The 17,287-nt window shown below is 47.9% G+C and overlaps 1 protein-coding gene across 1 annotated transcript; it reads right to left on the bottom strand.

Annotated features, from left to right (window-relative positions):
• Positions 1 to 413: 413 nt before the first annotated feature.
• Positions 414 to 17,287, bottom strand: ELAC2 (elaC ribonuclease Z 2). The gene is made up of 24 exons (XM_049812116.1): positions 16,959 to 17,287; positions 16,821 to 16,871; positions 16,666 to 16,736; positions 15,855 to 15,919; positions 15,134 to 15,191; positions 14,539 to 14,607; positions 13,855 to 14,010; positions 13,293 to 13,351; positions 12,439 to 12,497; positions 12,282 to 12,354; positions 11,088 to 11,200; positions 10,363 to 10,461; positions 10,011 to 10,149; positions 9,849 to 9,934; positions 7,776 to 7,885; positions 6,876 to 6,972; positions 6,297 to 6,435; positions 5,680 to 5,718; positions 5,408 to 5,517; positions 4,861 to 4,960; positions 4,659 to 4,779; positions 4,381 to 4,459; positions 2,600 to 2,744; positions 414 to 1,290 (listed from the first exon to the last, which is right to left on the bottom strand). Exons 1-24 carry the CDS (start codon positions 17,285 to 17,287, stop codon positions 1,048 to 1,050), a joined length of 2,610 nt encoding a protein of 869 aa, XP_049668073.1. The 3' UTR covers positions 414 to 1,047.

Below are 17,287 nucleotides of genomic sequence, written 5' to 3'. Positions count from 1 at the left end.
AAGGGAAGAAGCAAAGCTGACCCACAGAAAGCCTGGAAAACACTCCTCTTAAGCACAGACCTTCCCCCTACCTGCCTGCTTTGCGAGCTTTCCCATCCCCTGCATCCACAACTGGAATCTGCCTGAGGCAATTTGGAGTTGTCTGTTCTGGAGCCATTCAAAAGCCACCCCCAGTTGGTACCAGCTTGAAGTGACAAGTGAAGCTCCTGCCTGTAGGGTAACAGACACAGATATGATTTTTCTGGCACAGAACACAGCTAGAACAGGCATAAAGCTCCAGCATTAGGGTGAGATCTTGGTCTTTACACCAATGCTGTAATGCAGAAACAGCCAACCAAGGCAATTCTCTGGAGCAATTCAGGTATTTCTTTTCCCTCACTAAGTCCTCATTAGCAATCTAGACAAAACACAGGTTCCTGTACAATGTCAAGGGGTTTATTCAGATTCCAAATAAAGGTTTTGGAAAACTGATCTTATGAGGAAAAAAAAAAATCAGCTGAGAAAACCAAAATAAAATGGGAACACTGTAGCATTCACATCCCTAATTTAACCTGAAAATTAATTGGGTCCCATTTTAATATGAAATTTGCTCCTGTGATCTGGGTTCTAATACCTAGTTACATTCCTCATAATCCAGAGGCCTGCCCACTTTACTCTGGCAAATCCATGGCTCCTCAAGGGCTTCTCAAACCTGATCTCTTGCAAAGGTCACAACTGCTGCTGTTACATTATCAATAATAGCTTGTAGCATAAAACCAAAAATTAAAACAGTTCAGAGAGAAGAACTTTTGACTAAAAGAAAAATGACACATGGACTGGTGAGACCCAGGAACAGGAACTGTATGGGCAGATACTGTTGCCGCAAGGACTCGCACTGCTAACAGCATGCTCGGTAGCTTCAGCCCACGGAGATCCACTGATGACCAAGCAAACCCAGACGCTGAGGCCAGCCCCTTATTCCTTGGTGCCCACGGCACTGCGCACTCCCGAGGCCTGCAGAGAGCAGGGCACCTCTTACAGAGCAGAGCATTCTCAACCTTGTTTCTTTCAGTTTACTGTTTTAAGCTTCTTGTTTTGTAGTTTCTGATGGTTCTTGGCTTGTTTCCGTTTCTGGCATGGTGCTTCCTTGTTCTCACCACCAGTCAGTTTGTCCAAGACTATAGCAGTCTCCTTCAGAAGCCGCATCTCCCGTTTTTCCTTCCGCTCCTCCATTTCTACTATGTCATCCGCAAACAAAGCCTTCAGAGGTGGGATCAGCTTTGGGATGGTCAGAAAGTCACCAAAACGTACCTGAAATACATCAAGCACAGGAGCACCTGCATTAGAATTGCTTTTTGTTTCCCTTCCTCCTGCCCCATCTTTTGCCTGTTCAGATGGCAGGGCACTGCCTGTTCCTCTGTGCAGCACCCAGCACTGAGGAGCCCTAACATCACTGACAATTTTCAGCTGGATTGACACTAGCAGGCAGGTCATTATTTTCGACCCTACAGCAGTCAGTCCACAGATCCCCTATGCCAAGTTATTTACCTTTTCTTCACAAGAAATGATCTGGACACTATACAAGTTTTGATCAATTAGTGAGCTATTCTCAGTGCTATGACTGCGTTCAACCCAATCGCGGCAGCTTTTGGCTTCTGGAGGTCTTTTGCAGAAAGCCATTAAAGCAGCACACCAATTGAGAAGGGAGTGGGAATAGAAGCAAAATTAGGTTTTCAGGTGGGAGTGGCATGCACAGGATAGAGGTGACATGAGGCAAGTACCCAGTATGTTAAGAGTAGACTTCTGTTCTCAAGACCCATCAGCACCTGTCTCACTCCATGCCACTCTTTCCCCACATTGGTGATGTCTGCTGACAGCAGTAAAAGGAGCTGTTTCAGAGGAGACTCCTCTTCAGGAGATGGTGTATTAATACATTACAAGTGAAGAATTCACAAGCAGTTGTCCTGGTTTTAGCTGGGATAGAGTTAATTTTCTTTCTAGTAGCTGGTATAGTGTTATGTTTTGGGTTCAGTATGAGAAGAATGTTGATGACACTGATGTTTTCAGTTGTTGCTAAGTAGTGTTTATACCAAGTCAAGGATTTTTCAGCTTCTCATGCCCAGCCAGCAAGAAGGCTGGAGGGGCACAAGAAGCTGGGAGGGGACACAGCCAGGACAGCTAACCCCAACTGGCCAAAAGGGTATTCCACACCATGTGACATCATGCCTAGTATCTAAACTGGGGAGGAGTTGGCTAGGGGGGTGTGGATCGCTGCTCAGGAATTAACTGGGCATCAGTCAGCAAGTAGTGAGCAATTGCATTGTGCATCACTTGTTTTATATATTCCAATTCTTTTATTATTATTATTGTCATTTTATTATTGTTGTTATTATCATTATTAGTGTGTTTCTTTCCATCCTATTAAACTGCTCTTATCTCAACCCATGAGTTTTACTTTTTTTTTTCCCCTGATTCTCTCCGCCATCCCACTGGGTGGGGGTGGGAGTGAGCGAGTGGCTGCATGGTTCTTAGTTGCTGGCTAGGGTTAAACCACGACACCAGCTATCCCAAAGTAACACCAAAACCTTTCCCACAGTCTGGCTCAAAGCTCGCAACTTACCCTCATATGATCAAATGCAATTCCAACCTTCTCACTGAAGTCTTCACTGAACAGTGGGATCTTGGCATATCTCTGACTGAAGTGATTGAGCATGATGAACTCTGCATTCATCTTCATCCCAGTCTGAATCGCCTGGGAGGTTGTGCTGCAAAACGAAGAGGAACATGGCACCGCACACCCTGCTCACACACAAGCTGGCTAGTACTGCCCTCCAACTGGGCAGGGCAGGCTGCTTTGCATCTAAGGTCAGATAGCACCAACAGTGGATACCATCTAACACTTGCTGAGCACAAGCTATCCCTGCTCTTTGCAGGCACAACCAGGCACTCTTCCTCTGACAACCTGCACTGGTGGCAAGTCGCTGACTTCCAAATGACTCTGAGTACAGGAAAATGGCTGTAATTACTTGGAGCTCTGCATTTAAGAGCTCCACGATCTGGGAACATGAGCTTATTCAAATACTCATCCCAGGGGTGCCAGCAAGTGCACTCTCTTGCACTGTAACTCACATGTAATTCCAAGAAGCTCCTCTCGGGTCTCCCCACTTTTGCTAGCGGCAGCACTCGGTATCGCTGGCTGCAACGCTCAGTTTCAATTGCGTGGCTGGCTGCAGGGGTAAGGTGACTCTTCTACTTCTTGAGCTTAGCCCTAAAATGTGATCAAGCAGAGGGCCTTTCCTTTGGGCTAGTCTATTTGTAGAGTTACTACCATATACTTAAAACCTTCCCCCATTCCTCTTGGGGGATGTTCAGAGGAGCTGTGAAGGTGTCAGAGGCTGAAGGAGTTAATGTCTCAAACCCGGTGGTGGGGCAAGTTCTGCTCTGCAGAACAACGAACCCTGCCCAGCAACCGACTGCACAAGTCCGCAGGCCGGAGAGCGCGCGGTTCTGATAGGCTGAGCGGGGCAGCTCACCATATATGGCACAGAGGTCAAAGAGCGGTCGTCCCTGCAGGGAGGGAGAAGCGACTCCCCAGACGACCCCCAAGCCCACCGACCCATTTCCCAAAGCACAAACCACCCATGACACCCAATTAGCCTAATGAGTTTGAGTGCCCGCCCGAAGGAGGGGCAAGGAGGTGACAAAGGACACAAACTGAAGCCCCACGTGCACACACCCACTGGAACTGGGCCCCTTGGGGGACTGGACCAGTGCTGGACCCAGGACTGGTGAAATCCTTCTCTTCTCTGTCTCTCTCTCTTTTTCTGTAATCCCTACACCTCATCCCTTTAGACATAAACCGCTGACCACGTCTGGGACTAGGAGTGGATCCAGCCACCCCTGGGCTCCTCTCTGAGAAGGAGCCTAGAAAGCGAGGGGGGTCTGCTCTGAACCTCGTGACTCAATGCGAGGGCTCACCTTATTGTCTTCCCTGAACTGATCCCCAAATAAGCAAGGCCTGTAGTATTTGTTTGGTGATGTACGGTTAGCACATTACACAATTTACTGATGTAGTTTCCTGCCAATTCTTGTTGTAAGCATGCCAATTCTCATTGTGAGCGAATAAAAGTTGAGTTTTGTGAGTTAAAGGATCCCGGTGTCATTTCACCTTAATCCCGACCTAGGCATCAGCAAACCTGAGTCGTCGCCCTGAGAGATTGGGACGTGACAGAGGGTTACAGAGCTGGTGCAATGAGTAACACACCATTTTTAGTGTTGTAAAGCTCTACGCACACCAGAACCATCTACAGGACTTGGGCCCTGCACTGCCAGCTCCAAGGACAAAACCCAGCTCGGCATCTTTGCCTTCCTAATAGTGATAGACAGCAGAACACACCCCACCTGTGTGTCTTCTCTATAGCTTCTCTTTCCATGCCATCTTCCAATGTTGCTTCATGGATCAGCAGGGTAGCATTTTTACCTGTGCAAATAATCATATATTCATTCTTCAGTTGAATATAGACTAGTTCAACAGCCTACATGAACTCTCATTTCCTCCCCTTAACCCCTCACTGTGTTGCAGGCATAGCACCAAGGGTTCAGGCATGCCTGCTTCGGATACTAACAATTCAAGACATTTCTCCCCGAGATTCTTGAAGCAGGGGGGTTTTGTCACCTACCCATTTGTACTAAGGCCATGCAGGGCATTGTGTCACCAGAATAGACTACTTTCCAGCCAGATTTGTGGATCATTGAACATGCAAAAGCATTTTTACAGTGCTGGACTTCACAAGTCTGAAACTGAACAAGGATACAAGTGTTACACCTCAGGTCCCCTCTTGCCCCTCTTAGCAAACTGACCCTGTCAGCTCACGAGCTTACCTCAGCCAAGCCGTAGTTCTCTAACAGAGAACTGACAAACCATTTGGCTTTAGGTTTGATGTTCTCACAGCCTTTCACAAGAGACTGGGAAGTAATCATTCTGTGAGGGAAGGGAGAAGAGAGAACTAAGGACAGGTACAAAGTAAAACCTGATCTTATCTTTAAGCGGCCTATTTCTCCTTCTCAGTTCAGCATCTTACAAACAAGACATTTTTGTGCACCCATCTGTTTTTCCCCTTTGCTTTCACTATCCAGTGCCGCAGTAACTCATCCAACCACTTCTTCCCCACTGTCAAATACTCTCTTCCAGGAATCTTTTTTCACTTGCCCAAATCCCCTTTCCTAAGGAAAAGGAAAGCCTGCATGTAAGCCTCTACTAGTGACAAACCCTATCCTCTCTTTTGCAAACTGCACATCCTAATTCCACACGCAGTGGAAGGAGTCAGAGTTGCCTTTAACGAAGGGGTGGGGGAAATGGATGACAGTACTTCACCTTGAATAAGGACTCAGCAAGGACATTTCTCTGCATACCACACAGAACACTCACCTGATGTCTCCAAGAATCTCTTCACAGTGGTTGTGGTACTCATGTAGCCAAGGCATGATCTGTTCAGGTGCTACCAGAAACAGAGGGCTGAAAGCCTGACCAAGTGCTGCCTGGAAAAGCAGAGGCAGGGGGGAAAAAATCAGTACTAGGTATATGCCAAATCAGAGAGAAGAAATACCTAGGGAAACGATGGTGCTTTTCCACTACTCAGAAGTTCCCCTACCCTCACTCCATGACACGTTCAGGAGCAGTGAAACAACAGTACTACTTACAAAAGCCCTCCGCCTCTCCATCAGGATGTTCAACAACCCCTGCAAAGGGAATAAACAAGACAGCAAGCTGTAGTCAGAAATATCTGTGGCGTAAGTGGCAACAGCGCTACTGCAGCTCAGCAAGCTGCAATTTTTTGAAAACTTGCTGAGCTGCTGTAACACCGTCACTGCTTATGCCCCAAGCTGGTGGCCAGCAGCCCACAACACGTGCCCTTCAGCCCTTCCCAGTGCTGCTGTGTCTGCTTCCAAAAGAAGGGCAGAGAGCAGAAAGTCTCTACACAACATCTTAGGCCCAGAGTGGTTTCCAGACACAAGACAGCAGACCAGCAAAGAGCCTGCCCTGATAAGTCCTAGAATAGACGAACTGGTACTTCTGTGACCTGGGTTGGACACTACTAAAAAAAATACAACTCTGGATGATCCCAGCAAGTCTGCAGGGGACCCCTAACAGTAAGGGAGGCGAGTAGAAACACAGATTCAGCAGTGTCTGGGGGATGCAGAGGGGAAGTGCAGCCCTAACAGCAGGGAAGCCTACATTCATCAGCTGCTGCTACACTGAATCCCAAACAGCAGAGCATGCCTGCACAGAACCCCTTCTTCCAACACACTCAACCTACCGAATGATGATCAGTATGCATGTGAGACACAAACACAGCTACTATGTTACACAGCACTTGGTCAACTTGGTCTCCATAGTGGCGACAGAGCTGTCCAAACGTTCCTTCTCCACAGTCTAAGAGCAGGGATCGGGTAGAGCTGGCAAGACAAATGACAAAGACATTTAGCAGCCACTGTATGAGCTCTGACCAGGGTCTATTCAGGGAGGAGGATCTTTTGGGTTGGAAGGCAGAGAGTTCTTAGTGCTCTACATCTCTAAATGCTACTCCAGTCCTACTGGCCAAGGCTTTAGAAAGACTGTTCTGTCTGCATAGCTCATTCTGATCTTGTGTTGATGCTGAACACACCCCCTTAGGGCAGATGGTAAAATGAATGAAGACATCAAATGTTTGTCTTTACAGGTGGCTCTCAAGTCTTCCCCACCTACGGGAGACACAGGTGCCTGAAACTGAAGTCCTACAGACTCCACAATAGGGGCACTCTCCCTGTGTCATCAACATACCAGTCAAAACAGCCCTTGGGCAACACCCTCTTGAGACACAGCCTCTCCAAGCAGAATGCATGACACTGGGATTTACCTGGTGTTTACCAGCGTAGAACTGACATTTCGGATTTTCATTGGAATTGCAGATCCTGTTCCCAAGAACACAATTTCAGGATAAGCACCCACATTACCTGGAGAAAACAGACAACAAGGATTTGTAAGTCAATGTTATCCACATACTGCCCAGTCAGACACCATTTAGTTCAACAGCCTAGTAACTCCAGAGTCTACACGTTCAGCACGTTCATTTTTGCCTCCCTCAGCCTCTGGCTTTCCTACAGCAGCAAGGTTTACAAGGGAAGACAGAAGACAGAATAAGCACCACCAAGAAAACACATCGCAATGCATAACTGTATATGCAAAGGCAGGCAAACAAGGACTCTTGTTCATTGCCTATGACAGAGCTGGCAGTTCAAGAGGTACCTCACTCCTGCTCTATGGTTCCCTGACTCTCCCCAGAATCAGGATCCAGACAGCAAGTGAGCAGTGCTGTGTCATGCCATGAAAGCCTCACTGCCAACAGGACAACTGAAATTCAGAGCCAAATGCCCCACCAGGAGCTGGTTCTAAGACCAAGACTTCTCCCAGACATAGGGATTCACACTGTAGCTGCTATGACAGCATTCAACATGAGCAGAGCTCTGATCAACTCAGAGAAATAACACACAGCTGCTTTGTCTCTAATTGACCCCAACTACACTCAATTCCCAAACCTAGCAGCTTCAGAAAACCAGAAGCACAACACTGTGTAAATCCAACTGAAATGAGCTAACTCAGTTTGCACTAAGCCTGTCCTCTGCACAGCTCCAGGACTTAAGAGCAACTCACAGGCAGCAGGAAAACTGCATGTTCACAGCTTTGTCTGGGCTCTAAAGCAGTGGGTCACCAAGACCTCCTACTTCTCATTACACTGATCCAAGTTGCTGATCCTTACCTGGTAGAGCAGAGAGGCTCTCTTTGCACTCCTTCACACGAGTCTGGAAGTCAGGGAGATCCAAGGCTTCACTAACAAATGCATCATGATCACAGACAGTCACAGCATCTCTGAAAGAACAGGCCATGTATCAGTATGGGTGTGAGAGACTGAAAGAGTTAAATGTCTCGAACACTGTGGTGGGACAAGTTCTGCTTAATGACTAACTGTGCGTAACAAGTAACTCTGCCTAGCAAGGAACCACAGGTGAAGAGAAGCGGATCAGCACACATCAGCAACAGGAAGGGGAGGGTGTGCTGGAGGGTGCACAGCTCCCTGTTCTGATGTGCTATTCTGATATGCTGAACAGGGCAACTCACCATGCAGGGAAGAGGAAGTTACTCCCCAAACAACCCCCAAGCCCAAAGGCTCATAAACTGTGCATGACACCTAATTAGCCTAATGTCTGCCCAAAGGAGGGGCAGGAATGATAAAAGGACACAAACTGAAGCCCCACGTGCACAAGCCCACTGGAACCAGACCCCTCAGCAGACTGGACCCCTCAGGTGACGGAACCAACGCTGGACCCAGGACCGGTGAAATTTTTCTCTTCTCTCTCTCTTTCCCTTTTCCATAATCCTTAAACCTCATTCCTTTAGACATAAACCGCTGACCACGTCTGGGACTAAGAGCGGATCCAGCCACCCCTAGGCTCCTCTCTGAGCAGTCTAGAAAGCAAGGGGGTCCGCTCTGAACCTCGTGAATCAATTGGAGGGCTCTCCTTACTGTCTTCCCTGAACTGATTCCCAGATAAGCAAGGCCTGTAGTATATGTTTGGTGATGCATGGTTAGCACATGTTACACAGTTTACTGACATAGTTTCCTGCCAATTTTTGTTGTGAGCATACCAATTTTTGTGGTGAGCATACCAATTCTTGCTGTGAGCTAATAAAAGTTGAGTTCTGTTGAGTTAAAGGATTCCTGGTGTCACTTCACCTTAATACTGACCTGGGAATCATCAAACCTGAGTCATCGTCCTGAGAAATTGGGACACAACAGATGGGGCAGGGTAGGAACTGAAAAGACAGCACTTCTTACAGCAAAGTGCCAAATTACCATGCCAAAACAGCCTTACAACAAAGAGTCAAATGTTCCTTCCAAGTTCCATTTTGAGGGGTGAGAGAAGATACATCCACAAGCATGGTGTGCACCAAAAAGGCCCGGCTGGACTGAGCCACACCACAGAAATAATCATTCCACTAAACTGGCTCCTGGAACAGCACTATGCTGCCCTGCACTGTCCAGATCCAGAGAGCTGCCAGACACTAGAGGGCACTGCAAGGCAGCATGGAGACTGCTGGAAGAGGAACAACCACCTAAAAAGGCTCCAGGCACCACTCCAAAGCATAAGGGACCTGTGTCCTGGTACTGCATCAGAGCATGTGCAGTACTACAGGCCTTCAAACGCCTTAAGCTGAGAAACTTAAACTCTTCTTGGCATCAGGGTCCTCCTATTCTGCCCAACAGAGCCACAAATTTGAGCCATGGCAGCTGGTACCCCCTTGCACCATGTGGTCCCCTGCCCTCAAGATCTTCACTGAGCAGCTTCACTTGCCCACAAAGCAAGCACCAGTGGAGAAGTCTGCAACTGTTTAACCACCCAGGGCTTTCGGCTCTGATACCATTTGAAGACCCAGAAAGCCTGATAAGACTTTCACCTGACTCCCCAAAAAGTCTCTCCCAGCCACCATCTGCTCTGCCACAGCTACGGTTGGGTACACAACATACGAGATCAAAACAAAGGACAGAGGAGCACGAGGCCACAAAAGAGCGAGGGACAGAAACAACACCCCAAACCACTGGCCAGGTGGTGTATTCAGTGGTTCACTCATCCGTGTCCTACACCTTGTGTGAGACTTTCAGGGACAGGGACACCCCCCCCAAAACACAGTTGATAGCTTGGCAGCTACCCCAGTCAGCAAGAATCTGCAAAGGATGCTGATGCACAGTCTTCCCTCAGCACAGACTCACACTGAAAAGCTGCTTTGAGCCAACACCCAAAACCTGGTAAGTCAAAAGAAGACTCCCACTGACCTCTGCCACTCCTGTTGTGGTCTGAAGTGGTATTTCAAGAGGCACTCTCCTCGCACAATGGGCACACTACACACTGCCTCTTCCTCCTACAGGGAGAAGTGACATTAAACACATTCTTTGTTCAGGAGCATGAGGTACACAGGCAAGCAGGGCCTGGCCTACCTTGCTCTGGTAGGTTGTGAGCAGAGGAAAGATCTCTGGGTGGATGAGGTTCAGCTGAGTTTGGATCTTGTAGCTGCGTGGGTTGTGCACTGCAGAGGAGTTTTCATTGAGCACCAAGTGCTGAGTTCCAGGTCCAAATCTGTAAGGGGACAATAAAATGCACAACAGCTTCAGCCCCATGTAAGAGCTGGGCATATATGCACGCCTAAGCCATTAACTAAAATCTCATCAGAGCCAGCAGAGCCCTGCTGCCAGCCAACAGCTATTTCTACTCCAGGAAAAACATTTGCACCGTAAGAACACACTGCTGCCCAACAGTGACAGTAAACCAAGTAATCAGAAGATCACATACCTTTCCAGCCATTGCTGGTAGCGGCTGTCTCGAAGCACTGACTCTGGAGTCATGTGAATAACCAAGGCCACCTGGTTCCCAGGAAGTCCCTCCTGGTACCTGGGCACATTCAAACACAGAAAGAATACTTGTGCTTCAGTCCTCCATCACCTTGGCATCCCCTCCCCTCTTCCATCTTGGTGCTACCAGAGATTGCCCCCCTGAAGCAGGCAGAGCACAGATCTTCAGAGCACAGCCCAGGAGCTTTAGGCTCCGCATCACAGTAGGCAGAAGGCTCCATGAGTGTCAAGCCTGCCATTTGCAGGCTCCAAGGCCTACCCCCAAGGCAGCTTCTCTCCTCCAAGAGCACCAACACCTGCAGAGCCTTTCAGAAGCCTAACATGCCGTTACATGCAGTCCATGCTTCCACCGCACAGGGAAGCAGTAGTCTCTACATTGCTCCCCAGCAAGACACCAGTGCACATTTCCTTCTCCAGAGGCTCTTGAGGGAAGACAGGCCTGTGACAGCTAGAGAACCCCACAGGTCCTGCACAGGCCTGCCTTTCCTAAAAGGCTCAAAATGCACCACCAGTCCTTTCTCGCGTATCTAGCTCCTTAACAGTGCCAAACAGCTCAGACATCAGTCACAAGAGACAACACATCTAGGATAGGACAAGAACTTCTCTTTGGCAGAGCTCAGCACAGATGCCTTCCCCCAAACACTCCAGGTCATCCAGTTCTGCTACCTTTGGAAGGTCTCATTTTCACAGATGGCATCCACAAAGCCCTCATGAGGACACTCCAGCACAATGAACACTGGGCCAGGGTCAGCTGGGGTACACAGTTCTTCAGGAAAGAGCTGCAGGCAGATACACAAATACCACACCACAGTCAAGCTACACACACAGCCCTTCTTGCATCATTATGTCCGACTCTTTCGGCAGGTGCTGTATTAGCCAGCTCCAAGCAGGCTCAATGCTCAGCAAACCCAGCCACTGCAGTTCTTGTTCCTTTTCTGCTCTCATTACACAAGTTTGCATTTTGCTGTGTAACAACAAATCCCAACCCTGGTCTCAGAGCAAACCACAACCTAATGTAAGGAAGGGAATTTTAGCAGCGTCTAGATTCCCACAGCAGATTCAGATGGTAGCAAAAGCATGCTTAAGAAAAAAAGGCTTTGTGAAATTCTTATGATGCAAAGATATGTCAATCCTATCTCCCAGGTTAGGATCTTCACTTACAGATCATCTAGGACATGGCCAGAGCTGGCTCTGCCTCTCACTTCAAACTAGTGTTTAAGAGATTAAGACCTGCACACAGGAACTATTGAACTTCTTTTGGTCCAAGAGGTGCAAACAGAGTTACAATGGAGTGATAGTTACATAGGCATTCAAACCCCAGATTTAAAACATGCAGCGATTAACTCCACTAGTTCATTCCTAGACTTGTATCAGCTTTGGGAAGGGGACGTGAAGAAGGTCTGACAAATAGCAGACACACAGCCATACTCACAAACAAATTAATTTCAGAGCATACTTCCCTAATCATACCCCTGCAACAGCCCCAGACATGCACCCGACAGGAGCCACATTCAGCAACAACTTGGGGCTGAAACAGAGACCACTTACTAACCAGAAGTAGCCACTCAAAGCTCAAAAACAGCAAAACCCACACCAACCTCCTAGCAGGGATGAGAGGGAATAGGCAGACAACCATCATCCACCCTTGCCTCAAGATGGGTGTAAAAAAAAAAAAAAAACAAACCCAACAAAAAAAACTAAAACAAAAAAAACCCGCAACCCAACAAACAAACAAAAAAATCCAACATATCCCAATACCTATTGCTAGCAAAACAAAAAAATTGTCACCCTGGGAGCCCAGTGAAGGAAGGAAGGAAGGAAGATGGCAAAGCCACAGCAGAAAGTACAGATACATCTTACCTCTCTGCCCTCAAAAGTGATGCTCTCCCCATTTTTGAGAGCTGTAATTATGGGAAGTATGGCTGGAGTTCCCCTGAAAACAAGACCATAGAAGTATTTAGCTTGCCAACATCAACACACCTCCACCCCATCCGCCAGGTTGGGATCTTGTACTCACACTGGCAGGCCCATCTGCTGTGCTTTAGCTGCTAGGAATTTTCCCTTCTTTGGGTGAATCTGAACAGAGTAAAATAAAACAGAATTATCAGCCACATAAAGAGGGCCAGGAAACAAGATTCACATACTTCCAGTTTAAGTGTTTCCCCGCAAGCCAAGGGATTTTTTTTTTCCTTTTCAGTTCCACAGCCACTAGTCTAATTTACCCCCAAAAAGCTCTTACTAAACTTTCTGGTTTCCAAGATCACGCTGCTGCTTCTTGTTCCTTCTTTAGTGTCAGTGTTTGCGTACTGAACTCAAAACCAGCTACTAGGAAGACAGTTAACTCTATCCCAGCTGAAACCAGGACATTTAGCCAAGTAAGCAAGACAGACTTCCCTACCATAAACATTAAGCAAGAACAGAACCTGTATACTCTTAAATGGCTGCTCTATAAAGAACACTTCTAAAAAATGTCTCTAGTTTTCACACATTCCTACTCACGCTACAGTTACACTGACCTTTGAAAAGTAGAATCACAAAATAGCTTCGAAGTCTGGCTTGAAAATGCTATCTGAAATTAAATCTATTTAGAGGGATGAAATGCCCTAATGGTATTAGGAAACATTTCTTTCCAGAGAGGGTGGTCAAACCCTGGAACAGATTTCCTAGAGAGGTGGTTGATGCCCCAAGCCTGTCAGTGTTTAAGAGGCATTTGGACAATGCCCTTAATAACATGCTTTAACATTTGGTCAGCCATAAATTGGACAGGCAGTTGGACTAGATTATCGGTGTAGGTCCCTTCCAACTAAAATACTCTATTCTATTCTGTATTCTATTCTACATTGATTTAGAGATCTTTGTGTCCAAGCTTACTTTACAAAGGAAAGCCATCACCAGATCAGAATGCCTGCTTGCACACTTCTGTTCATCATCTGTAAAAGAAAGCAGAACTACTCAGAATCATCACTGACTATCCTTTTTCTTAAAGCCAAAACATGTCAATGTTTACTAAAGTATTAACAGGGACAATATCATGCAGCCAACTTGGAGCCCAGCAGCAAAATGTTACAAGCACCTAAGGCCAGAGAGCCCATGGTTTCAGCTATGAGAAACCAAAATAAAGCCCAAGACTGAAAAGCAATCAACCTCAACATCCACTCATAATTAAATTACAAAGGCTGGAGCACCCACCCACTCCAGCCAGGGGTAAACTACTACAGGGACTAATCTCACCCCAAGTAGGAATCACATCCAGTTTCTAGGCCTTATTAGTTCTGCGTCAGCTTCCAAAGTACCAGAACTCATTCTGCTCTGTGTAATCCTTCAGCTAAGCTCCTCCACAGACCTCACATCCAGAGAGCAAACAGCTCAGAGGACAAATCCTTAATTTGGTGTTATTTCGTTAAAGTTAAAAAGGTCATTCCATTTTTTTCACCTGTTTTCTTTGGGCTTTCTTTTTCCTTGCCCTCCTCCAAGCTTTGCTGTGCAGCTCTTGGGGATCCAGGCCCTATGTCCCCTTTAGGGCTATTTCCACCTTGGGTTGATGCTCCAGGACTCTGAGGCAACGTACTTTCAGCAGCTAGTGGTTTTCCTGTCCCAAATCCAATAAAACCAGACAAAGATCACTCAATCAAAAGGGACAGATAAAAAAAGCATGAGTAGCATTCCCTTTTCCATGACAGTCATGTTTAAATTGCACCAGAATACAGAGCTCTTCCCCCCAGTCTGACTTACGTGTGCATACTCTAGTCACTTATTTCAGTTGCCATCCATCATCCAAGTCCTTCAGATTCTCTCAAAACTGCTAAACTCTGTCAAGTCTGTGCCTGTACTCTAAGTATCACAGTTTCCAGCAGTAAGAAAACTCAGTTGGCTAAGAAAGCCAAATCCAGTGATGTTTCACATGTCATTCTATACACCCACACCTAAAGGAACAAACCAAGGCCCTGACTCAGCAGGTCTTGTTTCTTTGAAAGAGATCCTCCTCCTGAGAAAAAACATGCAAATTAATAAACCTCTCCTTACTCAGGCTTGCAAACAGAAGCCTCTCCTTTAACCACCTTAAGCATAGTTACTGAACAAGTGCTTCTCCTGTCTGACTACAGCATCACATGCTCACCTGTAAGAGGTACTTGGTAGACGGTCATCGTCTCGTCCTTATATTCAGGTTCTGTGTGCAATTGCACAGCTGGAAAAAGATCAGAAACCAGCATTAACAAGCTCATAAGAAGAGATTCCTACTCTACAAGAATTTCAATCAGGAAGATATCTTTTTTTCTTTCTTAAACAAAACCTGCTGAATTTCCCCCTTCCCTTTCTCTGCCCAACAGCAAAGCTCAATGAATAATTAAAATTCTTAAAAGCCCATCATCCACAAAAAGTAGTCCATGATACCACAGTAAGCAAGTTCGCTGGCAGAGTCTGGAAGCAAACTGCCTTTACAGTGCTTTAAAACCAAATGCTGTTTACTAATCAGATGGACTGGCAGTGGCCTACCAGAAACAGAGCTGGAAACACTGTTTTTCTTCCAGGCAGTTCTTGTGATGGATTTGAACAGTGTGTCAGATCAAAACAAATGTTTAAAACTTTCTTTGAGTGGATCTAAACCAGAGGCATTTATTCAAAAGTCGTTCCTGTTCAATGAAACCTTGACTACAGCTGAAACAAAAAGAAATTACAAGTTCATATTCACTACACATCACTGACCTACATACCTAAATCCATCCTTTTTAGGGGCCCAGGAAAGAGTCGAATCGCTTTCAAGTAGTTTTGCTGGAAAAGAGACAGTGTATCAGGAGGCCACGCCCAGGCAGTGCAATTACAAGCCACTTTCAGGAGTTACAGTTACTTTCAGTGAGGCTCAATGCCAAGTCAGGCAAAATCTGGGCAGCACACAGCCAGCCAGAAAACACTGGGAAGGTGCCCCACCTCCAGTGAGCATTATTCATTTAGAGAGAGAAAGGAAAATACAGAACCACTCTCCCGATCCCTTCCATCAATATAATTAGTCAGCAGATATTGCAAGGAACTAAAACAATGCTGAGGATTGGACATTTTCAGCCTAGATATGGCATTAGGCTGGCAAGTATCACATTAAGCAGGAGATCAGAGACCAAGTTTCTATTAAAAGAAAATGAGGAGGAAGCAGACAGAAGAATAGAGGACGCGTTTTTTCCAAAACATGATTCACTAGAATATTAGCTGACAAGACAGTTTTAAGGAGCAGAAGTCGGATGCTGTCCTGTGTGTTCTATCTGAAGAGACTGTTTTTTTAAAGCCAGCCCTTCTGGAAGAACCTTCAGGCTGGCACTAACTCTGGCCAGCATTTTACACCTGTACGATGATTCACTCCTTTGATACCAGCTCTCCCAATTCCAAGGTAAGCTTTGACATTTGAAGGGTTCGCTCTCCCTTCTGCAAGCTTCCCCTACTTACCAGCTTTGGTGGCCCTAGGAAAACACATCTTTGAAGCCCCATAGCCTTTAATGTAAGAATCATACCTGAAAGAAAGCAGAGAAACAGCTTTATCACAGCCCCACTAGATCACACAAGAAAGATCCTTCTCACCACCCAGGAGTGCTGGGACTCTTCCATGAAGGCCACGACTTAACTTGGATCCAAATTCAATTTTGCCTCAGCTTTGTGGCAGTTTCAACACGTCACTCATCTCCACAGATAAAGAAAATATCTACAAATCTTGACATTCACAATTTGGAGTAAGTTACCCGGGCAGATTGTTAATCTCCTCCTTTCTTGAAGATTTCTGGAATTTTAATGGACAAGATCCTACGCAATCTGTTGTAATCTCACCCTGCTTTGAGGACAGGAGTGGGCCAGAAACCTTTGCAGGTCCCTTTGAACTCAAATTAGTCTGACTCACAAACAGCTCCCTGCTGGTAATGCAACACTGGTAACGCCTTCTACTCTAAAAGATTTTGGGAAGATAAAGGCATGCACGCTGGGGAGGCTGCGCCTCTTCCACCACGTGCTGACATCCACTGTCGCAGAGATCACACTGCATCTGAGAGCACCGCAGAGCCCCACGTGCAATCCAGCCGTTCTGACAGTGCTTTCCGTCTCTCCACCGCCCCGTAAAAGACCCCACGCGCCACCCATCAGGCAGCTTGCAAAGCAACCACCTCTAGCCTAGACAGGCTGCTGCCTGTGGCTGGACCGTGCGAGAGGAACCCGTGCTGGGCTGCCACCGGGGCACCCAGCCAGCCCCCCCGGCCCCCCCCCCCCTCACCTGGCAGCCCACCGACGTTGGCCCAGGCCACCCGGCTGAGGAAGATGCTGTCCAGGTGGGAGATCTTCAGCCTGAGGGGCGAGATGGGGGCGGGTGGGGTGAGCAAGGACCGGTGCAGCCCCGGGGCGGCCCCCCCCGCGTTGCCCCCCACTTACTTGTGCTCCTGCATGGCCCGCTGCGTGCCCTCGCCGCAGTTGAAGAGATACCTGAGGGGAAGGGACGTCAGGGCAGGCCTGGACGGGGCGCCCCGGCCCCAGCCCCCCAGCGGGGCGTCCCCGCGGCCTCACACTCACCGGTTGAACTCGGAGAAGACGTAGACGGCGGCGCCCGCGTCGCGGCTCCCGGCCGCCACCACCTGCACGTAGACGGTGTTGGGCCCCGCCAGGCCCGTGCCCGCGCTCCGCCGCCGCTCGCGGGCCCACACGTGCCGCGGCACGTCCTTGGGCCGCCGCGCCGGCCGCGCCGCCGAGGAGCCCTCGGCCATGGCCCTGCCCGGCACCAGCCGCCGCGCAAGGCCGAAAACCGGCGGCAGCGCCCGCGCTCGGGCCCACATCCGCGCGCGTCCCCTCGCCCTCCCCGCCGCCAATAGGCGCGCGGCGGCTTCGGCGGCTCCCCTCCCCAT

The sequence above is a fragment of the Accipiter gentilis genome, chromosome 10 (assembly GCF_929443795.1).
Source record: "Accipiter gentilis chromosome 10, bAccGen1.1, whole genome shotgun sequence".
NCBI classification, from domain to species: Eukaryota; Metazoa; Chordata; class Aves; order Accipitriformes; family Accipitridae; genus Astur; species Astur gentilis.
Note: the sequence above shows the minus strand (reverse complement) of the source record. Positions and strands in the feature narration are given on the sequence as shown.